This window comes from Pagrus major, chromosome 17, assembly GCF_040436345.1.
Source record: "Pagrus major chromosome 17, Pma_NU_1.0".
NCBI classification, from domain to species: Eukaryota; Metazoa; Chordata; class Actinopteri; order Spariformes; family Sparidae; genus Pagrus; species Pagrus major.
Genome location: NC_133231.1, coordinates 17,801,072 through 17,824,929, shown reverse-complemented (window position 1 = coordinate 17,824,929; position 23,858 = coordinate 17,801,072). Strand labels below are relative to the sequence as shown.

At 37.9% G+C, this 23,858-nt stretch overlaps 2 protein-coding genes across 3 annotated transcripts; both read left to right on the top strand.

Moving 5' to 3' along the window:
* The first annotated feature begins 3,663 nt into the window (after positions 1–3,663).
* On the top strand, positions 3,664–5,066 carry msmp2 (microseminoprotein, prostate associated 2). Its single transcript, XM_073484806.1, has 3 exons — positions 3,664–3,775; positions 4,693–4,801; positions 4,892–5,066. The coding sequence occupies exons 1-3, from the start codon at positions 3,667–3,669 to the stop codon at positions 5,064–5,066; spliced, it is 393 nt and encodes a 130-aa protein (XP_073340907.1). The 5' UTR covers positions 3,664–3,666.
* Positions 5,067–6,321: 1,255 nt separating this feature from the next.
* Positions 6,322–21,584, top strand: nbn (nibrin). Of its 2 annotated transcripts, none has more exons than XM_073485515.1 (17): positions 6,322–6,516; positions 7,143–7,909; positions 10,069–10,196; positions 10,393–10,552; positions 10,641–10,744; positions 10,836–10,953; positions 13,041–13,231; positions 13,344–13,444; positions 13,557–13,689; positions 13,793–14,001; positions 14,474–14,651; positions 15,472–16,111; positions 16,256–16,345; positions 17,062–17,202; positions 18,432–18,545; positions 18,631–18,680; positions 21,202–21,584. In XM_073485515.1, the coding sequence occupies exons 2-17, from the start codon at positions 7,712–7,714 to the stop codon at positions 21,233–21,235; spliced, it is 2,589 nt and encodes an 862-aa protein (XP_073341616.1). In that variant the 5' UTR covers positions 6,322–6,516; positions 7,143–7,711; the 3' UTR covers positions 21,236–21,584. The 2 variants fall into 2 exon arrangements, with proteins under 2 accessions (XP_073341616.1, XP_073341617.1); XM_073485516.1 differs by having other exon boundaries at positions 6,355–6,516; positions 7,788–7,909.
* The last annotated feature ends 2,274 nt before the right edge of the window (positions 21,585–23,858 follow it).

Genomic DNA, 23,858 nt, shown 5'->3' with positions numbered 1-23,858 from the left:
ACAGGCAAAGAGATCAGAGCGTGTCCTTAAACTCACTTGACGAGCCCTTTCATTTATCAGTAGGAATAGGGAAGTTTGAAAAACATTCTTGGAGCTTCACTTTAAAACGGCGTCGCAGCAGTCTCCTAAAAAGTAAATAGGACTTGTTTTATAACGTTAATAAACAACTTAAAATGGCTCCATACAGCCCACTTGGTGTTATCCAAGTCTTCGGAAGATCCCCAATTGATGTGAAAAGATATATATATATATATATGTGTGTGTGTATATATACACACCCTTTTTAGGCCAAAATCTTCACTGTAACTGATTTGCTAAAAATGTTAGCCTGCACTCTGTTGAGCCTGGGCACCCACTTCAGGACGCTTTTGGCTTACAGTGAAGTTTTCTTTTTAAAATAGGGTGTAAATAATTTTTTTTTCTAGTTTTTTATTTTTTTAAATTTACATTTTAAAACAAGTCACCATCCTCTTCAGCTACTATGCTATATTGCTGTGGCGCCCCCGAAATTTTGTGGACCACAAAACTTCACCAGACTGTCCATCAGCGTAGGGGTGAGAAGATAATGACAACTAAAAATGATAATGCATTTTCATTTTTGGGTGAACTGTTCCTTTAAGGACATTTCTCATCAACTTTGATTTTATCCACGCGGGACATAAATAAAACCTGATGGTGTATTAACGTCATCTGCAGAGATTCATTACTGTCTCCACATCTCTGATTCACGTCCTATTAAATCAAACACAGCTTGCTACATGCTTCAGATTCTATTTTTATACTTTAATTAACTGATTTTACATAGAGGGAACATGCTTTTGGACTTTTGGCTAATTAAACGTCCTCCCTCACAGTCAATGAATTCTTCAAAAGGGCAGTTTATTATGTAAGAGTCCATTTTCTAAGGAAGCATAATAAGTTGCATCCTAATGTGCACAAGCCTGCGGGAGCCTGGAGAATAGTTGTGCTAATGTGGGTAAATAATTTGCTTTCTAATCAAATGAGTCACTGTATCAGAGTAAAATGCAGCCAACAATTATGTATCATACACGGACATGATCAGTGTAATGTCATCTGTGGACACATCAGTGCAGCACAGAGAGATAAAAAAGTCAGGACAGTAAATGTTCCAGCACTAGAGGGCGCCTGGGTTCAGTGTATGACCTCTGACCTGTACTCAATTTCAGGTTTTAATTTTTAAACCTGTTGAGAATCCAGTTCAGTGTGAGCTAGATTAAAATGTATGTTCACTGAGGATAGGTGGATGGGAGAGTGAGCCCCCAGGCAACGAAATTGCCTTTAAAGTGTCAAACAAATCTGTGTGTGCATTTGTGTACGTGCGTGTTATCAGAGGTCTCAGGATGGACTGTTCAAACAACCCCCAGCACGAAGAAGAAAAACACTGAAACCCATCCTCCAGCACAGAAGTAACCTCAGATTCAACTGAGAGGCCCTCAAATATCACGCCCCCTCCTCTGCTCCTGACAAAAAAAAGCACAAAAAAAAACAAAAACACACAGTGACGTAAAAACATTTCATGTCAAAGAGACTTTTAATAGGAAAATTAAATTAAGGTTCAGTGGATCATGTAAAACCATGTTCGCAATCATGTAAATTGCTTGATGACTCATTAACAAAATGATATGACATTGAATTAAGCAGCTGATGTGCATCAATGAATTTGATTATTATTCAGTTGTAAGAGAAAAACAATTATCAAAAACATCCTCAGCATTGTTATATTGTATCTTTTTAGATACAATATAACAATGCTGGAAAATAAGTACATATACTCAAGTGCAATTTTCTTGTACTTGTACTTCACTTTATCATTTCCATGTTATGCTCCTACTTTTTACTCTACTACCTTTATGGTCCTTCTTACATTAAAAAAAACACATGATGTGCTTGCATGATATGATGCAGTACTGCCTAGTAGTATACAAGTATCTAAAATAGGCTCCAAACTGTCATCATATTTATGTTACGGACATTTCTTATTTTATCGACTTACATTTTATCCAACATGATGTCAGAATAACGAGGGTTATCTCTACCATTTTAAGATCTGGGTGTAGCACCAGCAGTTAAGGTCAAAATGGCCCCCTAGAACATTTTCCTAAAATTAACAGTAAGCGCCACCATCTGGTACAATTTGTATTTCTAAAAAAAACTGTCAGGTTTTTCTGTATGACAAATATATTGAAAATTGGGGTTGTCAGAATTATCGTGTGAATTCTTCAAGAGAATGAAGGAAATTTAATTTTCTAGCTTTCAAACCACACCAGGTGCAATCAAGTCCACTAAATGGCACTTGAAGGCTCGATTGAGAGGTACTACCAAGAAGTTATTATAGTGTAAACACTTTTGCTGCTGGTCATTTCCATGGAAAAGCTGAGGGCTTAGTTCAATTTCATAAAGGGGGCTAATAATTTTGACCTCAACTGTACACATTTTTTAAATTTATTGTTAAAAAAATTTATTGTTTCTTTTTCTTTTATTTATTGTGTGGTTTATTTATGTTTTATTTATCTAGGATATTATTCAACAAGGAGCATGGTGAATAGCAAATGTAAAATACCACATTGTAGATCTAAATTTGGACTGTCAGCTTTCTCAATAAAAAATTGTGCTGGCTAACAGACAATATATCATCCAAAAAAAGTTGTTTTTGTGAAAAACGTAATGCTCTTGCATGTATTCATTAGTGATGAAAACAATAAATATCATAAATATAACACTGTGAAAAATTGGGAGTTAGGAGTGCTTTTACTATTCAGGACTCTTACCTGTAATGAACATTGTTTAGACTATTACTTCCACTGAAGTGAGTAAATCTGTGACTTCTTCTTCCACCACTGTGTTATAAATACTATCAGATTTTAACAATAAAAACAAAAAAAATGAGGCCTTTTCAAATTCTTTTCATTTATTGTGTCAATAAATATACGAAGAAATAATGAATAGTAAGTAAGTATACATGTGTGTGGATGTTTAGCGTGGGGTCAAGGGTTAACACACGTGCAGCTCCTGTAAAGGACAATAAGCCACTGGCTGCTTGTCTTATGGATGTTGTCACCAGTGAGATCTGCTGATAGGGTCAAACAGCTGCCCCTGAGACAAATGTTATCTGAAAGAGTGCACACTGTATACTCAAGGGCCATTACTGTGAAGCAGTGAAAAGACGGCAAATGACGAACATTGTAGTAATAATACTTGTGTGTGTGTGTGTGTGTGTGTGTGTGTGTGTGTGTGTGTGTGTGTGTGTGTGTGTGTGTGTGTGTGTGTGTGTGTGTCTGCATAATGTGTGTGTGTGTGTGTGTCTGCATAATGTGTGTGTGCAGATATAGAATGGTATTTAATGAATGGGGGCACGTGGGGGTGGACAAACAGCAACGAAGACAGACGTAGAAATGAGTGCAGAGATAAGTCAGTATAAATATTGGTGAGCATCAGTTCGGGAGGAGACACAGAGCGAACAGGTGAAAGGAGGGAATAGAGAAACAACAAGAGGGTGAATGAAAGAAAGAGGAGCGGAAAGAGAAGAGCAGCAAGGGAAGGTTTTTATATTACATAGCGGAAAGAGGTAAGACTTTTTCTCATCTGGTTATCCTGTTTTTGGTGGCAGTTTTAAAATCTGAGCACTGTTTCTTTTTTGTTTCAGAAATGGCAAACACAGCAGGAGGAGTGCTTTTAGCTTTACTGTTGTTGCTGAACGCCAGTGTACCATGTTTGTCTGTGTATAACAGTGGAGAGTGCTTCTTCAACACAAAAGGTACAGTGTGTGTATAAATTAAATGCGTAATGTTTGTAGGCTGATGTGTGCACATTTCTAGTGGTACAACATAATTAAACACACTTTTATGCTACTTTATACTTATTCAGTGTACTGTATTTCAGGTTTATTTTCTTTTAACCTCACTACATTTATTGGACGTTTATAATGACTTTGCAAAGTCAGATTTTTCATCCATAACATATGATCAGTTTATGTAGTTTTACACGTATACAATAAACAACCTGAGAGTAGAGCTGAGCAACATGGCCTTAAAATAATATCTCAATATTTTCGGGCTATATCACAATACACAATATATATCTTGATATTTTGAAGTCTCCTCAAAAGCACTTCATAAATGCTAGGAAATCAAATGTCACAATATTTTTTACCAAATACCTCAATATCTATACTGCAGCAATATTGTTTGGATGGCCATCGGTACTTTCACAAAATATTAACAATAATTAATCATCTGTAATGTGAATATAATGACTGGGTAAAGGTAAGTATAAGATAAGTAGAACAGTTCTGAAAATTACATCACTTTACTGTAATGCAGCCTGTAAAATCAGGAAAAGACAACAGGATGTAACGACATCCAAAAATTGAAGATGATGTATAGTCTCAAACCACAATAACAATATATGCATATCGTATATATTGCCCAGTTATAAATAATGCTATATAGAGCGATCAAATAAATCGGATCTGCTGCAACATTTACATGTAAATGCTGCTTAATGCATCAGTAACAGTAAAAATATAATATGACATGTAAAAATGTGTAGCATAAAGGTAGAATCAAAGGGATAATTCTGTATAATGCAGGAATTTTACTTGTTTTACTTAAGGATCTGAGTGCTTTGTCAACTGCTATATATGTCACAATAAGTACTTTTTTTTATTTCCAGGGAGCTGTGAACACATGGGACAAGTGTACGGGATAGGAGAGAGCTGGATAACCAGTGACTGTTACCAGTGTGTCTGCATGGAGCCTTTTGGAGTCGGATGCTGTGACCAGTGAGTTTGTTTTAAATTCAAATTCCCAACAAAAAAGACTAAACTTATTCGGATGTATTATATTCACTCTTACTCTGGTCTTCCCTACAGAGAATCTAAACCTGTGGACTATCCAGACTGGTGTGAGATCATCCGTAAACCAGACTCTTGCACGAGTGTTGCAGTGATGAGAGTCAATCATAAACTACCCTGCCTCTGGGGACGAGGTGGTCTCAGACCAGCTGCAGGCCAGCCGTGGATGTCTGACAATGATCCTTTATTTTGAGTTTGGCAATTAATGAAAGAATAGCAATATAACAATGTGTGATGTTTTATTTTGGATTCAGACGACAGGTTTTATTTCATCATGAGAGACTAAGCTGTACTGAATTTTATAATCTGTCCATCCTGTTTATATGTATGATTTCACATTTTAAAGTTGTGCTGTCAATGTTTGTTGTTGAGGACTCTGTCTGAATGTCTGGATTGTTTCTGGTTGATGTTTTAAGATTAAATAAAAATGTATGTCTGATTTCTGGTTTTGTTGAATGTGTTATCTGGTATTTACTATGCTTTTTTCTTTTGAATTTCTACCTCTTGCTTGCTCTACAGTTGAGTAATATATAAAATAGGGAATTCGCCCTAAAACAGAATTTATATTGTGCCATTACAAACATATTTGACAGTTTAATCAATAGAAGACTGTCACTCTACGTGGAATATCGCCAGATAGCATCATAAATACAGGGTTTTTTTTTCTTCTCAAGTGCCTTGTTAAAATTCTGATATTAAAAATACTTAAATAATGTCAAATATGTTAAATAAAAAGATTGGATAGCTTATTGGCACCCACGAGAAAGGCAAGTGTCCCAGTACACCTCTGTGTATTTTTGGCATAACATAGCCTATATCTATGCAATGCTTTTTATGCTTAAAGGGGCACTATATAGTTTTGAAGAAGAAATTCAAAGTCCAATTTTTTTATATTTACAATGTTAATGAGGTAATATAACATATTTATGTTTTCCATAACTGAATAAATAAGTTGTTCTCAGAGGAGAATAAGGTCACCAGAACACTGTTTGAAGCTAGAAAGGTGGCAGGGTCCACCACATATAAACAAAGTGAAACAGTATGAAATTGTGTTGTCCTTTAAGGTCAGTTTGTTTATTCAGTCATAAAAACAAAGAGGATTTGTTAACTTAGACATAAAAAAATCACTCAATGAATTTCTTCCCCAAAACTACATAGTGCACTTTTAATTGTCTGAACTGGATGTTTTATGAAGCATCCATGAGTCTGTAGTTTACTTGAGTAAATGTAACAGTACCACAGAGTATAAATACTCTGGTGCAAGTACAGTCATGTATTTAAAATTGTGAAATTACAAAAGGAATATTCCTCACCGGAATATTCCTCACTTCACCATGATGTCTATTACCTTTCCTTTTCTTCAGGAAAGTAAAATATTACAAACTTAACATGAGAATATTCAAATTTGTAAAAGATCCACTAACTGTTGATGAATTGACTTTTATTTTGAAAAGAAAGCGGTGTCGCAGGGTTTGAACGTCACACAGTGGCGCGCTGTGGCGTCCACCTTGTTGATAACTTTGTTTTAAATGCACTGGTAGCTGTAAAATGGTGCTTTTCTCCTGACTTGTTGGTACTTTTAATTAATGAAAAGGCAACAAAAAGCAATAAAATGTGGATACTGACACCGCTGCAGCCTGGAGGTAACTTCTTCGTCGTTGTTGACATTTTGATGCTAGCTTAAAACACAGCTAGCGAGTTAAAGTTGACGCCTTGGTCCAGTTAGATGAGCTGTTTGCTAAGTTTTGGTGTAGACTGTATATATAAAATGTTTATGGCTTTGTTGACGAAATGTTAGTTAACATTACTTATGTGTTTTTGGGTGAAGACTTGATGTCTGATTAACTTTGGTCATTAGGTTTCATTTCGTTAATGTACAAGCTGTGGATGTGTTTTCGTTGTTATAGCAGAGATACATGTACAGCTGAATGTTGCCTAAACATGCCAGTGGATGATGGATTGTTCACAAGATTACATTTATATCTGCTTTCCCTTCACAGGTTACAGTAAAAACATAGTTACTTTCGATTTCGATTTATATCTACATTTTATTACGTATTCAGTTACATAAATACAAGTATAAAATAGAAACTGAAGTGCAGCACATATTATCTTCATTAATTATCAGTCAGTCAGTCACAGTGATATGATGTTTGCTCAGTTTTAACCCACAGAGTTACATTTAGATGTCAACACAAAATTAATTGACAACTATCAGGAAAATCTGCCATTTTATAAAGAGAAAATCTCAAAATCCTCTTGTCTCCAGCATCTCCAGTGTGAGGAAGTGGAGGTTTCTCTTCTTCTACAACTGTAGACTGAATATATTTGACTGGTGGACTGTTGTTTGGACAAAACAAGACATATGAAGGTGTCACCTTGGACTCTGGACACCTTGGAAATTGAGATGAGCATTTTCTTAATCAAATAATTAATCGATGATGAACCTAATCATTGGTTGTTTTCTTTTCCTGGACATAAAGGGCTTAAACTTGACCTGCAGAGCTCCAGACCATTGGAAGCAAATTGGGCTTTGATGTTTTGCTCATGAGCTGGGTTTTAATAACAAACACTAACCAAGCTGCCACAAAATAATGTGCTTGTTCATTCATTCCTCTATCTGTTCTGCATTATATTTTTTTTCACATGATTAACCATGTTTTCAACCCCTGATTTAGATTAAATGTGTGAAACCATTAAATGTCATACTCAATAGTTTGATTGATATATTGGTCAGGTCTAATGTGAAATAAACGTATGGAAAGAGGATCTGATTTGGCATACATAAAAAAACAGTCACATGCTTAATCTTAATTTAAGATTAATTTTCATCTTGTCATGTTAGTCGATAAGTTTGTAAAACCACAGTTTGGTTGTGTGTTCATAAATTTACATTTCCTCCTGTCACTCACAGGTGAGACCCACTATCTGCTCTCCCGTAAAGACTACGTGGTGGGGCGCAAGAACTGTGACATCCTCCTTCCCAATGACCAGTCCATCAGCAGGGCTCACGCTCATTTCACTGCTACTGACCAGGTGAGAGGAAGCGTTATCATACAGTATATAGTTCACTATTTAATGGAATGAATGTGTTTATCAGAAACAAATTACTGACCCCATCATGTGTACAGTATCTTACATGTAAGGGCTACTGTATTTTCATGATTATGTGAAGCACAACAACCAGTAGAATGTATATTGTGTCATTCCACATGTATTGAACAGTTAAGTCAATAAATATAAACATACAGAAGACCACATGTCACTGTAGCTGGGCTTTATGTCAAGATGCAAAGAGAAACTGATACTGACTAGGTTGTGAGCTGAAGTTTATTCTTTATGCAAGACAGTACATTAATATTAATAAAGATAACCAAAGCCGATTGTCCAGAGCCGTGACACTGTTTCCAGAAAAGTTCACAAAGTGTCTCAAGTAAGGGTGGGTCTGTTAGTGTCTTCACTTTCCTCTGAGATTTCAGAGAAATTCCCCCAGACATTGACCTCCTTTAGGCTTGAAAGTAGGAGCTTGGGTACAGTCGACTTTTCATGTCAGAAACTCAAAACATCCATAGAGTTTACTCAAGCAATAAAACAGCATAATTCACTCTTCCATTGTGGGCTAAATACTCAGTTTCCATTTAAGCTCAGAGGTAACATAGAGGGTTTGTGCCAACTGCATACTGACTATAACACATCGCAGGAAAGTAAGTTAAACGTGTGTGTGTGTGTGTGTGTGTGTGTGTGTGTGTGTGTGTGTGTGTGTGTGGGCGCAAGTGTAAAGGCTCATGACTAAAGACAAATATAAACGTAACTAATCCTCCTGCATCAACAATGTCGACAACAAGCCAACCGTCCAACACATCAAGCAATAACTCAGCACCTCCTGTGTTTGAACAGGATCACATCCTGATGATGTGAAGGCTTTGAAATAATTACTGATAATCAACAAAGACCTAGTGAGAGGAAATAGTGAAACAAGAATTCTGTTACCACCTTAGTTTGCTCATACAAGAGTTACAGTATGTACAGTAGATACATTTGAACATATCACTTAACCCTTCTAATAATGTGCCAAGTAGACAAGTAATATATTTTCATTTGGATAATATTTGCCTGTATGATGACACTTCTGAACAGAAGGTGGTGCTGTTGCACCAGTCCAACATAACTAAAACTGAAACAAACTACTAAATTGTGGTCAGTCCAGTCGTATAGAATGGACTTCTCAGAGATTTTAACATCTCTTGTAGTTAGTTAGATGCACATACAGGTTTACCCGTCCCCCTTTAATACATTTTAAGAGACTTACAGGAGACCAACAATACAGTTGTGGTAGTGAAACATTATAACAGTGATATATATCAAACAAATATAACAGCAGTTTTGTTTTTTTATAATCATCTAACCAGATGGGTGATCATCTGAAATTAAGTACTTAATTTAGCATTTTTAAAAGATTAAGCCCTTAGATTACCATATAATGAGGAATAAACCATTAAATGAATTAATTACTCAACTTAATCAGTATCACCCAAACCCCTTTACAGAAATAACAAAGAACTAAATGGATTCATTATTGTTGGATTATTTAAAACCATGCAGCCTTTGCTGAGTGTTAACGCGTTTAATTAAAAAAAAACATACAAGAAAAATATTTAACAAAAATTAAAATAGATCAATGCTGATGCATGTTGTGGTTCTCCAGGACCATAAATTAGACACTGCCCTCTCTGCACCACTGAAATGCTCTTCAACTGCGAAACATAAAGCTATGTTTACAAACAATCTTAAAATTCAAAAGTAAAGTTTAAGGCCAGTCATGTTTTTTTTATGCTGTTTCTTTCTTCTGTCTAATGGGGATTATTAACTTTGTTGTTATTGTGAATGCAATGCATATTTAAAACCGTCACCAAACCCATCCCTTATAGTTGATTTTTATCAGATTGTTTTTTCTTAATCAATTCCTGTCTTTCTGTTTTCTGTGTGCACTTTGTGTCTAAAAGTAATTATCTATCTGTTAATGCTTGAGAATCTGCATTTTTGCATGTATACAAGGTTATAGTATAGGAATACACTTCCATCTAAGACCTAATTTAAAGGTTGGGTATGTCATTATGACATGGATAATTGAACAGAAAAATGTACAATGGTTTGTTTGACTGATGGACTGTTTTCTTTATTAATTTTATTCCTAGACACTGACTCTGAAAGACACCAGCAAGTATGGTACATCCGTCAACAGCCAGCGCTTGACAGAGAACACACCAGTGAACCTGAAGTCAGGGGACAAAGTTACATTTGGGGTTTTTGATAGCAAATTCAGGTAAGTAACTGAAAAAAGACCTGATTAGTTATGCTTTATATCATAGAGCCTTGACTTTGTTTTATCACAAAGTCTGTTTTTACGCTTTAATTGCACTTAACCAGTTTTATTTCACCCCAAACTCAGAGAATGCTTAATTAACTCATAATTAGTACGATTTCCATCTATTGCAACATGCTTCATTGCTTCATCTCAGTGTGGACCATCAGAAGCCAGTGGTTTGTTCGTCATGTGTGGACAACGATGGCAAGGCCTCGCTCACTCAGGCTCTGTCAGCTTTGGGTGGAAAGCTGGTTAACAGCTGGACTCAGGAGTCCACCCACCTGGTCATGCCCACTGTTAAAGTCACCATCAAGGTCAGGACCAGACTTTAAATCCTCATCAGCACTTGTGATATGTTTGCACCTGATGATGTGATGATGTGCTTTCTGTTTTCCTAATTAGACAATTTGTGCTCTGCTGTGCTGTCGTCCCATCGTGAAGCCAGAGTTCTTCTCAGAGCTCATCAAAGCTGCTCAGCAGAAGTTACCCCCTCCTAAAGCTGAGAGGTACCATACAATCTGTTTTTATGTTTGCACATTCACACTGAGGATGAGCTGATCAAACGTCATCTCATCTGTGTTGTTCATTGTTTTTAAGTTTCGTCCCTGAGATTGATGAGCCCAGCTTGAGTAAAGAGGACGTTAACGTTGGAGCGATTCCAGCTCGTAAACAGCTTTTCTCTGGAAAGACCTTCATATTCCTTGGTGCCAAACAGGTACGTCTACCTCTGACTTTGTGATGACATGATATTGTTTACACGATCTGCAAACCATACAGTATTTTCATTGTCGATTAATCTGTCAATCTCTTTCTCCATTAATTGATTAGTTGTTCAATCTATAAAATGTCAGAAAATTATGAAAAAGTCTAAGGTGACATCTTCAAATGTGTTGTGTTGTCCACAACACAAAGATATTCAGTATGCTGACATAGAGGCGTAAAGAAATCAGAAAATATCAGCACTTAAGAAGCTGGAATCAGAATATTTAGATTTTTTTTCTTTTTACACAAACCAATTAATGTTTTCTCCAAATAGGTGGCAACAGTAATTGATGAATCGATTAATTGATACCGCTCTAAACATTTGTACACATTATATTCAAGTATTAAACGAATACAACATAAAAAACATCACATTAATAGCAATCATCCACTCCAAGGTACAATAGCATATATAAAATACAGGCACAATAATTTACAAAAATATACTCAAAGAGAATAATTAAGCAGGAGTAATAAAACTCATTGTATTATAAAAAGATTTCACCATCTGATAAAGGTCCCAAACTGTTTGGGTCCATGTATTGTATTTAGAACGGTCTGAATTCAGTCATCTGATGGGGAGATACATACTTCAAGTCCACTATAAGTAATATATTTAAGAGGGAATTTCTTGGCCCTCCCATCCAGGCCTTTAGGTATAAGTGCTTGTTTTCTTTGTGAGGAGTAATATGATCTTCCAGCTTCGTGTTTGTCAGGTGAGCATCGGTTGCCAGGCAGTCAGCAGCCTGGAGATCCTCTGGGACACTCACTTCTCACTTCCTGGTTTTCACAAGAGCTGCAACTAATGATTGTTTTCACTTTAGATGAGATATTTTCTGAATTAATTATTTAGTTTATGAAAAAGTAGAATTTAATGTGTTAATCAGTTCTAAATGTATCTAACTTGCTGTCGCTGCTCTGCTCTGCTCTAAACAATAATGTCCATTACAATTTACAGGGCACCAAGCTTTATTATAATATTCTTACATACTCTGATCAGTTAGCAAAAATCTAGTCATTATTAACAATAACCAACTAAGCAATTAATCAACTGGTTAATTAATTGATGAACAATTTCAGCATTTTACTGGTGTGTTCTTAATAAACACTTGCTGCGGTCAAATGCCACAGCTATGAGTCATTAAGGGATACAAATCTGAACCTTCAGATGAGGACAGGTGCAGCAGAGAGCATATTAAGGTCATGAAACCTTATCAGGGACAGAACACTCAACTGTTGTGCTCGGCCTTATTGACACGACAGTATAAAGTGAAGTCTTATGGATGTTTGTAAACATCTCTGATGCAAGATGACGCATTCATCCATATTGACAAATGTAAAGTTTATTTTTTTGTAGTCTCTTACAAAAAGTACAAAAATGTGCTCTTTACAGGGTTCATACAAAGTCTTGAAAGTTTGGAAAATGCTTAATTTTAGTCTTTATGTTTTCATGTTTAACAATATGATTGAATATTAACATCTTAACTGAAATTACCCAGTTGTTATATAATATTTTGTTTCCTGGCATCTAATTCAGCAACATTAAATAATCATGATCAAAACATATGACAAACAACAAATATACATTAATTGCTGTGGGCCTAAAATTCTGTACACGCAAATTGGATTTATAGTAACAATAATAAATGTGCTGATAAGGCTTCAAGAGTCTGGGAATTTATGGTTTAGGTACCTTGAAAGTGCTTCAAAAGTGCTTGACTTTTACTCTTAAAAAGCTTTAAAAAGCTCTTTCTTTATGGCCAGGTAACTTGATGTGTCAACTTTATGATCTAATCTTTGTTTCTCTGCTTAAGAGGCAACCTGAAATGTAAATTGTAGTTGACCATTATCATATTAGGAGTGAGTGTATTTCTGTAATTTCCAAGCTTCTAGTTACAAGTGTACATACGATATAGAGTATCACCTGGAACAAATGCTTTTACAGCAACTAAAATGTTTATGTCTTCAGCTTCAACTGGACCTGCTGCACAGATAAACAGTCATGGTTGTGTAATTGCTGCTCTTCTATGTTGCTTGCAGCTGAAGCGCCTGAGTGCAGCAGTGAGTTTTGGAGGTGGCAAGAGTCAGCTGCTGGAGGAGGGCTCTCTGCCCCGGGACCTGCTGGAGTCTCCACAGAGCTGTGTGATCGATGTAACAACAGGCAGCTCCCAAGCTCTGCTTCCCTCCTCCACCACAGAGTGGGCAAAGTCTGTGAAGAACATTGTTCAAAGGTTTACACAAACTCTTGTTTTCTTCCAGAAAAAGCACTGAAGAGTTTGTTTTGGCAATTTACTTGTCAATGCAATAATTGAACACTTAAAACTCTTTTCCCCACTTACACAGAAAGGGCCTTCGAGTCATCCCAGAGTCTGAGATTGGTTTGGCTGCCATCTATGCTTCATGTGACCAGTACTGCAATCCATCCAGTTTAACAACAGACTCAGGTGGGTGACCACACAGAAAAGCACTGGTTGCTATTTTTATCTTTATTTTATAAATGTTTCTCTTCTGTCAACATTTTCCTTTGATTTGCTTCTATCTTTCTTTATGGTTTAGAGTTGGCACCCAAAGTGAATCCCAGAATACCGAGTGCTTCGCTGTCACAGAGTGTGGGGGTTGACGAGACCGTGCTACCTGCAGCATCTCAGAACATCACAGCTTACGCAGTCAACACAGAGCAGTCACAGGGGTACCAACAAGCACTCACAGACACACATCCATTATGTGTTAAAGCTGTCCAAACTTGACATTTTTCTGTTTGTCTGATATTTGTAATTACACGTATTTATCAGGACAGAGCTAAGAGAAGTCACAGGGATGACGGCGGTAGCGGAGACTCCTGAGAAGAAGCAATACCAGAACACCAGTCAGCTTCATGGATCCAAACCTGAAGCTCAGAAGATGGCCTCTCAGTGTGTCGTGGCGGATACAATGAGGTCATCGTTCAACACTGTAGAGAACACAACCTCTGAGAGGAGGAAGACGGAATCCAGACTGACAGGTAGCTGATACAGATTCAAACCAGTGCTGTTTGACATCCATCCCATACCGATCCTGTAAATTAGGTCACAGTATTGGTGCCACTACCAATCTGGTGCATTGGATATGTGCATCCCTACAATGTGTTTGGCTCCATTTGTCAAATTTGATTGTGTTTTTCACATATTTCTGTTTGGTCTAGTAGCTTGTTACAGTTCAACTTTGTGTGAAATATACTTATTAAATAACTTGCTAGATATAACATGTTAATTAGTGAGCTTTAGAGGTGCTGGTAGGCAGTCAGAGCCAGGTTAGCTGTTTCCCCCTGTGTCCAGTCTCTATGCTAAGCTTAGCTGAACTGCTGCAAGTGTAGTGGAGAGATGTGAGAGGGGTATCAATCATCTAATCTAGCTTTCAACAAGTAAGCACACTTCCCACAATGTTTAATGCTGAATGTCTGTGATGCTGTTATAAATCAGTCAATGTGTTTCCAGCTTCTGGTGGTGGCAGTAATGGTATGAGGTCCCAGCCACCATTTCGCTCGACCAATGGTGGCCCAAAGACGTTCCCATGGAAGCAGCAGTCTCCTCAGAAACAAAAGACCTCTGCACAAGCCTCCCCTCAGAAACAATCCACTCTCACCAATTTCTTTCAACCAGTCACCAAGAAAAGGTAAACAGGACCAAGATTCAAATTTCAAATTCAAATAAGTTTTATTGACATGAATGTTTAAGTTGCCAAAGCTACATTACATATTATTGAATTATTACATTTTCACAAGATAACAAATACATTTTAAACACACACACACTCTTAATTACTTAAAACAATTATTGCAGAGCTTGTTTATCTTAATTTATGACAATAATCCATGTATTTTGCAACCAATACTGCACACTGACTTTTCTCCCCACATAGATATGGCAGTTTCTGAGGATCAGGGAGATGAAAAAAACCAGGATATATATTATTAATTTTTATTTTTTTTAAAGAAAACCTCTCAGATCTTCATATTCCTCACAGTATGATATAAAGTGAGATTCTGTTTCAGTCTTGCTTTCAAGACAAAGTGAACACAGCCTGGCCTCCCTGGGTGTCCTGTTCTGCCTGTGACCGCCTGTTTCCACTCACTCATTGACCATAATGGTGTTTTTGCATGTCGGTGGTAATATAGTGCACAAACTGTACAACTGCTTTACCCAATGATAATAAATAATAAATATAAGCTCCCTGGGATCCTGAACAGGATAAGCCGTTTACGAGATGGATGGATCATTTACTCAGATGTGTCTTCTCACATTCAAATCATAGTCAAATGAAAAGACAACAGTGATACTACAGTAAAATAGTTGTGGGCATGCTAGGAAAATTTAACATGGTACTCACAAACTATAAGAAAAATTATATATTTAATCCAAAACATGTTTTTTGGAGAAACTTTGTTTTGTCCGAAACTCTATTCTTACCCATCTTCTTTCATCATGTCATCAAGGCCTTTGGACGACGACCTCTTTGCTGTCACGTCAGAGCCAAAACGGCCTCTGCTGGAATCATCCACCAGCAAACAGGCACTGAACACCTCAGTCACATTTAAAGACACATACTCACATTCAGACAGAGTCCCTGCAGCAACATCACAGACTCCACTGGGGTCAGCAGCCGATCTTTTTGAACGACGGTCAGAGGCTCAGTCAGACAGGGTCTCCCACGCTGTCCAGGAGGAGCAACGGAGCAGAAAGAGGAAGGAGATGGAAGCAGAGATTCGGATTGATGAACTGGAGTCTATCATGTCTGATGATTTTGACTGCTTTGATCAGCAGCCCTCAGATTATAAAGCACAGCCAATAAAACAAGGTTCAGGTAATGTGGAAGCTTCGTCTTCGAGCAAGAGGCAGCGGGTCCAACTAGAAGAAAATGTGACCAGCAAACGGTCACAGGTGGGCCTGGAAAAAGAGTCGACTTCCAATAAGAACCAAAGCGAAAAATCTGTACAGCACATTGTCTCCGTCAAGAAAGAGCCGACACATGATCTGGGATATGGGTCAACTTATCACGAGTCCAGCAAACGTCCACGTCCACAAGTGTCATCTGCCAGTACGAGTAAAAACCTTGATCCATTTGAGGATGACGAGGTCAGTTTGTTGGTATTTGCTCATCCAGTAATGTTGAGAAAGGAAATTAAAACTTAAACAGTCTCAGAACACACAAATCATTTACATCTCAGGTTTATAATCATTATGATTCACTATTATTGCCCTTTTGTTTCGTTTTTATAGGATTTGGAACTACTCAAAGTAGATATTTGCCAGCCTAAAGAAGAGACTAAGACCCCTCTGAAGCCCGTCACAATCAAGCAGGAGGTCCAGGTAAGTCCTGTGAAAAAGCTCTTAATGTTACAGTTTTGACTTTCTTTCTCCCTTTGAATAAGCTTCATTTTCTCGCTATGCCTAAATACCTTTTCTCTAGACTTATTTATTTGTAAGAATTGGCCTTTCCAGTTTTCAATGGCTCTAAAGCTCGAGAAAGATGGGGAGTATTGGATGCTTCAAAGTCAGTAAACACATGATTTTCTGTATACTATTTACTGGAGAATGGTGCCGCTTATCATGGGGCCCCATAAAGTGATGATGGCACCCCTGATACTCACTGCATGGATTACGCTTGGTCAAAACATCATTTAGAATGAATACTCGTCCAACTTTATATATGTATATACGTGTATGTGTATCAGATAGATATATTTAGAAGATATTTTTGAGGCAATTAATTTTTCAGCTGTAAATTGTCTCACTCAGTACATATCTTGGTGACAATTAGCTGATAACCAAAATGATTATTCATGTTATGCATTTATTTAAAAAGCAAGCATGTTATCAGATTCTTCAATTCTAAAGTATTCATATTGGAATTGGCCTCAAGAATCCACTATTAGTGAGCAAAAGATACTGTCTAACTGCCTGAGCACCATGTTATTATTGTTCAAATCAATAAATTGTGTCTTCTTTGAACATTGATCAATGCTAGAAAGAATATTATTTGTCTACCAGACAAAAGTTGACTTCTCAATGTGCTGTTTTGGCAGGAGTCAAATATCGATGAAGACCTTCCTCAGAAGCTGGTGTTAGTGGAGTTTCGATCTCTCACTGTGACTGCTGCTCCCAAAGCCAAAACACAGAAAGTGCAGAACATCAGCAACGGGAAGAACTTCAAGTGTTTCCGCAAGGTCAGACTATGATGCAACTTACACAGAGCCTCACTGAAAAAAATTAATACTTCAATTTATTATAAAAAACTCCCAACAGACTCTGTTGTGTTGTGTTCAGTTCCACTAATGAGAAACAACTTATTCAGCTCAGCTTTTTTAGTCGCAACTCGCAGCAATTAAAAGTTCCATCAGTTTTAAAAAGGAAAAATATGCATTCATCCATGGATAGATTTGTGTAGGACATCGATATACTTCCTAGCCTGTGTGACTCAAGTGGATGATTAAAATTAAAAAGCTGAGAAATTGGATGTTTTTACACTCTATCCATGAATAAAGGCATATTTTTATCTTTTCAAATGACCTATTTTCACCTCTAAGCACACCAGTAAGTTTAACATTTTAGTTTGGGTGAGGTTGTATGAGGGACAGAGTCAATGTATTATGTAGAATAGAGTAGAAGCTTCAGGAGTACTGGTGTAGGAAGCTATGCAATGTACTGCTGTGGAGGAGGGCAGCAGCAAAACACATTTTAGACACCTAAAACAAAATCAATATCAGTTTAAGTGCATGCTATGTTTAGAATATTCTCACCACTTTACCTTAGTGCCAGACAGCCCTCTCCGACTAGAAACTGCAGCTGTTATATCCATCTGTGCTCTCTTCAAAGACACCAAACTTCTTTGAGAAAACAGTAATTTTACCATGCAGAACATGGGAGTTGCTCGTCCACCGCTGCCTTGATCAGTAAGTTTGTTTGTGTTATTGTGTGATTTTGTTGTTTTGGTCGGTTTGTCTGGATTCACAGAAGTCACACAATAACACAGACAAACTAACTGATCTAGGCAGCTGCAGACCAGAAACTCTTTTTGTTCTGTGAGGTAAATTACTGTTTTTGTCAAAGGAGTCTGGTGGCTTTCGAGACAGCAATATAAAAGCTTCGGTCCCCCGTCAGAAAGGGCTGTTTGTCAGCAAGACAAAGCTGTGAAAATATTCTAAATATAGCGAACACTGCTGCTGCCCCCATCCACAGCAGTATATTAGCTTCCTACACTTGCACTCCTGCCGCTTCTCCAAATGGGTTGTCCTGACTGCCATCTACTATAGGTAATACATTGATTATGGATAAGTCCCTCATACAACCCCACTTCAAAAAACCTGGGCCATCCCTTTAAGAGATGATCATGTATGCTCTGATAAAAACGATTATTTTTATATTTTTATCACATTTGCTTGTGTGCATGTGACAGCTCTCCGTTCCAGGTGCAAAGGGCTCACCCAACGTCATTGGAGGGTCGAATCTGCTGGTTCACAACAGGGGCAAGAACTCTGATCTGGATGAATGGCTGAAAGACGCAGTGGAGGTACTTACTTTTCACTCTGTCTCTCTTATCTGTCTGTGATGTGTGTGAGCCTCGCAATCATGATTTGAGCCTGTGTTCCTTTCAGGCGGAGCGTCAGAGCAGACGGGATGAGGCTGTAGGAGATGACCTCTTCAGGTGAGAAACTAGACCTCATTTTCTGTAAGATGTGTAGTCGACTTTGTTAACCCCTTCACAGCTTCCTGAAAAGGTAGGCTGATAGTATGTAAAGACTTTTCACCTGTGCATAGGTTGAGTTTCATCTTACCTCTATTTTGTCATTAGGAAGCTGATCCTTTTGCTGATCCTATTTTGTCATTAGACAGCTGATCCTTCATATATCATCCTGATTTTATTGATCATTAGGAATGCGTTGTTGTTTTTGCTACTTTAGTTTCTTTATCATTTTGGTACCTGTGTCCTGAAAAAGAAAGAACTCTCAGCATGACTGACTCATATAGTAGAATAGGTGGAGGTAAGTGGTCATCACAACTCATCAGTAGAGGTCTTCATGTATCCAAAATGTTGGACCCTCTGAATCTGACCCCTGGAAGACCTTGTTGAACCCCATAGTTTGACCAGAACCAAAATATGGCCGACCTGAAAAGACCCAAAGAGAGATAACACCAACATGGCAGCCGCATGGCGTGCTTTCAATGAACAAGCCGTCGAAAAGCAGCAATATAATGAAACTGTGGATGTGAAGTCAAGGAAAGTGATTCCAAAAATAATTTGTCTGCATCTTTAAAAAAAGAGAAAAAAACTGAGAAACTATCCACAGTTAAAGTGGCAACAGACAACATTCCCCCCTGGTGTTTCCAAGGTGTATTATTATTGGTGCTGCTGTTGCAAAGATAACTGGATCGTTTTCCTTTTCCTCAAAGTCGCAAATGACAACAACACAGGACAAAAAGTGAGTTGATTCAATCACTTAGTCTATAATAGAAATGGATCGCCAGTTAACCTTCCTTTTCCCAGTGGACTACGTGCCCGGTGGCAGATATAGCGATAGCGAGGTTTATAGGGAACCAATCTAACCGCTGATGGATTTATTATTCGATGTCCATTACATTGTGTGATCAATATTACTGCATAGTGATACATTGACACATTGTCTATTGCCAGTTTAATCTTTTTACTTTCACCAAATATTCATGTTTCACCAAAAACATTAAAAGGACCGACAGGTGAAGTGGATAACATTGATCATCTCGTTACAATCAAATGTTCTGTTTTGAAACCTTGGGTCCTGGCACTCAAGTTAATATGACAGGCACCACCTGCCCAAACACTGTTGCAGAGTAAGTACACCCTCTCATGGCAAGGGCACTCCCCAATGGCGCTGCCCCCCCCCCCAAAAAAAGACAATGCAAACTAACACACCACAAAAAGAATGGCCCGATTAACATGAAAAAGAGCTCAAAGCATCAACCTAGCCTCCAAATTCCCCAGATCCCTATCCAATCTAACATTCATGAGACATGCCGGAAAAGTCCAATCCACGGAGGCCTTACCTTGCAACCCACAGGAATCAAAGGATTTATGCCTTGGTGCCAGACACCACAGGACGCTCTCAGAGGGTCCTGTGTCCATGCCTCAACAGGTCAGAGACAAGTCTGATCTACCGTGGGGGGCCTCTGTGGATCCAACTTGTTTGGGCACATCCCACGTCCCCTCTGTCAAATGGCATTCATGTGCCAGGTCCCAGGGTTTCTTAGCAGAACAGTGCATTGTAACGAGATGATCAACATTATTCACTTCACCTGTGACCTGCTGGGGAATGATGTAATGTGTTGTGTTTCTTTGTCCCTCTTGTTGTTTGGCCACACAGGTTTAAATGTTTCCCCTTTTGTCTGTTTGTCAGCTGACCTCAGTTCACGAGAGACTAGAAAGAGCTGCAGTACTTTCCCCATGGGTAAATGAAGCCCTAAATGTACAGTGTGTCTTTTGTATTAGACTTGCTTGGTCCCTCATTTTGTATATATTCAGTCAAGGTTGTGAAAAATTCTGTCTGTGCAGCCTCAGTTATTAGAATCAGGTACAGACAACATAATTAACTGAGACTTATGGATATGGAGCCTCTGTAGCTCCAGTTTAACCAATCGGAACGTAGTAATTCTTTCGTCACAGCGGTTGCCAGGGGAACAGAGGTGATGTAAGCTGGCGCTGCTGCTGCCGCCTCTGCCGTGTTTTCTTTGACTAAGCAGAAAAGAGACAGTCTGAGATTGATTTTGTGTGTGTGTGCATGTGTGTGGTGTGTCTGTGTGTGTCTGTGTGTCAAGGCTGAGCTGTTTGATCACTGAGTCATGCTCAGTCAGTCATGCGTAGCCGGGGAACGGACTCTGCCGCTAAGAAAACAATCCGGTATTTTTTTGGTAGGCCTAAACGAAGTTTCCAGACGTGGTTTATAGGAAGGCTGTTTGCTTTAAGCTGTTCAAACACTGTCCGTGTTTTACAGCGCTTAATTTGGACAGTTTTTATTGTTTGTTCAAAATGCCTCTAAGGACATTGAGGAATGATCCATGAGGAATGTTAAAAGCCCTCCCCGACATGGACCGACCTGTGAGATAACATCTTTTGTGTCTGTGTTTGTGTGTGTGTGTCTGTGTGTGTGTGTGTGTGTGTGTGTGTGTGTGTGTGTGTGTGTGTGTGTGTTTAGGTACAACCCCACCAAACTAATCAAGAGAAGATGAAATGCCTCCATCTTGGCGCATGAAGTATGTCAAACTCCATCTACAACAAGTGAAAACGGCTCCAGAAGAAATTTGATAATTAACTTTTGATCCCTGTATTTCAATTCTACTGTTAATGACTGAAAGTTAACTGCTTCAAATAATCAGAAATGTTTGTCAGTGTTTTGTTCTGCTGTTCTTTCTGGTTGTCTGTCTATAAATGTCTTCATGCGCTCTGTTAACTAAGCCACTGACGGCAAGCAATGTAACAAAGCAGTCATATGTTCAGAGAGTTTTCTTAAAGTTTTTATTTGTCAATAATAAAAAAATGCGGCATACAAAACATTAAAAACTCTTCAGTTGTACAAGAGATCATTGAACTCTACATGCTGAAAGCAGCTTTTCCTTCGTTTTGAAGTTAAGACCAAATGTGTTCCCTGGTTTTAGCTCAAAGAGAAACTTAAAATAGGATTCAAGTTGCCGTTTCTTAAACGCTCTCAGATGAGCCAACCCCACAGGCACTTTTACAGATCTGAAACTGTTCAGATAAGTAGTTTTCATGCCAAAGCAGCCATGGCTCTTTCTGTGGAGATGGTGGAAGCCCACCTGTCCCTTCACATTCAAGGCAAGTGCCATGTGTAAGTTGAGAGTTGACTGAGCATTCAACATGAATTGTGCGGACAAGTCTTTTTTTCATGGGTAGCAGGTTACCAAAAGGAAGAAGGAGACTGGCTTTTTAACACAGGTCTTTTCCAGAAGTAGGATTCTTCTGATTAGGGATGCACAACCATATCGTCACGTCATTGTTACCGGCTAATAATGGCCTTAAAATTAAATATCACATTGGCCCGAAATGAACATTTCACCCTGGTCGAATCGACAAAAAGCCTTTGGGATTTTGGATTATGGACTCATTACTACAGCACTCTGTAAGATGATGCTTTAATTATGCACACGCAACACAAATGTTGACAAAGTAGTTTCCTTATTTTCTCCACTAAATGTGAAAAGCATTGTTTGTCTGCATCTGTCATCATGATAAGATAAGCATATTAGTATCTTTTGCCATTAAGGGCAAGACTTGATGTAATTAAAAAACATGTGCATGTATCAGCATCGGCCAAAATGAGTTTAAAAAATATCGTCATTTGGATATAAGCAAAAGTCCAATATCGTGCATCCCTAATTTTGATTATAAAAGCAAATTAACTACCACTACCTGCGAGCTGTTTACTAAAATCCACTCAAATCTACTAAAATATCAAGTATATGGATGGACACAGTAAAACTGTTGGTGCTTTATTAAGCAAGCAGATTGCTCTTAGAGATCTCAGTGGTGGACAGTTATGTCCGACCTGGATCTAACAGGATCACATTTTTAGATTTCCTTTCAGTAAATTCAAAGAAATAACAAGAGATGTCTCCACTTTTGAGCCACCCAGTCTCCTCTGCAGTCCTTTAATGTACTGGCTTAAAACTCTTCCCAAATCTGCATCATAGCACTTTTCTGTCATCCGCTCTCAGCAGCTGCTGCTAGGCAATGGTTCATGCCTGCATGCATATATTTAATATTTATATCAAAACAAGTCAGTGAAAAAAGCATCAAGGAATAATTGAAATTCAGTATTTAACACAAGTAACAACATTTTCACTAGTTAACTGTTATATGATTACCAAAACTTAAATAGCAATGCATTAAACTACTTTGTTAGTGGAAAAAGTAATGTGACTACAGTGTTATTTAGTAATGCAGTACCCCCAACACTGATTCTTACTACCATATTGTTTTGAAGGAGGCAGAAGGGAAAAAAAAATCCCGACACAGGGATAAAAGTTTCACATCACAATAAACAAACCATGAGCTGTGCGTGAGCAGCACACAAAAGAGTTATGTATCACACTGTGCAGACGGTGACTGAAAGGAGAGAAATAGAGCGGTAATGAAGAATAGATTGCTACTGTCACTGCTCACAACCTGTCTCAATTGTGATTTGGCACTTAACAAAACAATATTGGCTGTTTTTTACCATGAAGCTGTGTTAGAAAATGGAAGAAGGATTGTATATATACACAGGAATGTAGAGTTGGGAAATATGAATAAAACAAAAAAAGACAAAACAAACTTGCTAGCCGGGTTATCTCAGAAATGTTGGGAGAAGTCTGACTTAGTTAGTCTATAGTTCCAAGATGGAGTTTAGATGTTAGCCTTCACAAGGATAGCCACAGCTTATTCAAAATGGCATACTGTAATTATAAAAATACATGCGGATGCTGAGATTTGGTTTGCTAACAATATAAAAAATAAACTATTTGGATGGTATGATTGTAGAAATGGATATTTAGCAACTGTGCTCTTCTGTGTTTTCTTTTTAAACCCCTTCTCCATGTTTATCTACTGTTTATAGGTTTAGCTTCAGTTGAACTGTCTAAAATTAATTAAAAAAAGTGTCTAGATAAGGGGTTTTGATTTTATACAAATCACATTCAACCCCCTCACAGTGAACACCACGCCCATCTTCATTTAGTCTAAATGTATCAGTATGAGGAATACAATTTAAAGAATGGGTTGATTTGATGAGAAGTTTACATTAATTGAACATTCGATGCCAAATGGCAGAAACATCCACCATATTTCTTAAAACAA

Excerpts from the sequence above, each read along its gene's own strand:
- msmp2 (XM_073484806.1), top strand. The coding sequence starts at position 3,667 with ATGGCAAACACAGCAGGAGGAGTGCTTTTAGCTTTACTGTTGTTGCTG. Across the intron at positions 3,776-4,692 it reads GTGCTTCTTCAACACAAAAG|GGAGCTGTGAACACATGGGA; the intron begins GTACAGTGTGTG and ends TTTTATTTCCAG. Across the intron at positions 4,802-4,891 it reads GGAGTCGGATGCTGTGACCA|AGAATCTAAACCTGTGGACT; the intron begins GTGAGTTTGTTT and ends TCTTCCCTACAG.
- nbn (XM_073485515.1), top strand. The coding sequence starts at position 7,712 with ATGTTAGTCGATAAGTTTGTAAAACCACAGTTTGGTTGTGTGTTCATA. Across the intron at positions 10,197-10,392 it reads GTTTTTGATAGCAAATTCAG|TGTGGACCATCAGAAGCCAG; the intron begins GTAAGTAACTGA and ends GCTTCATCTCAG. Across the intron at positions 10,745-10,835 it reads CCCCCTCCTAAAGCTGAGAG|TTTCGTCCCTGAGATTGATG; the intron begins GTACCATACAAT and ends ATTGTTTTTAAG.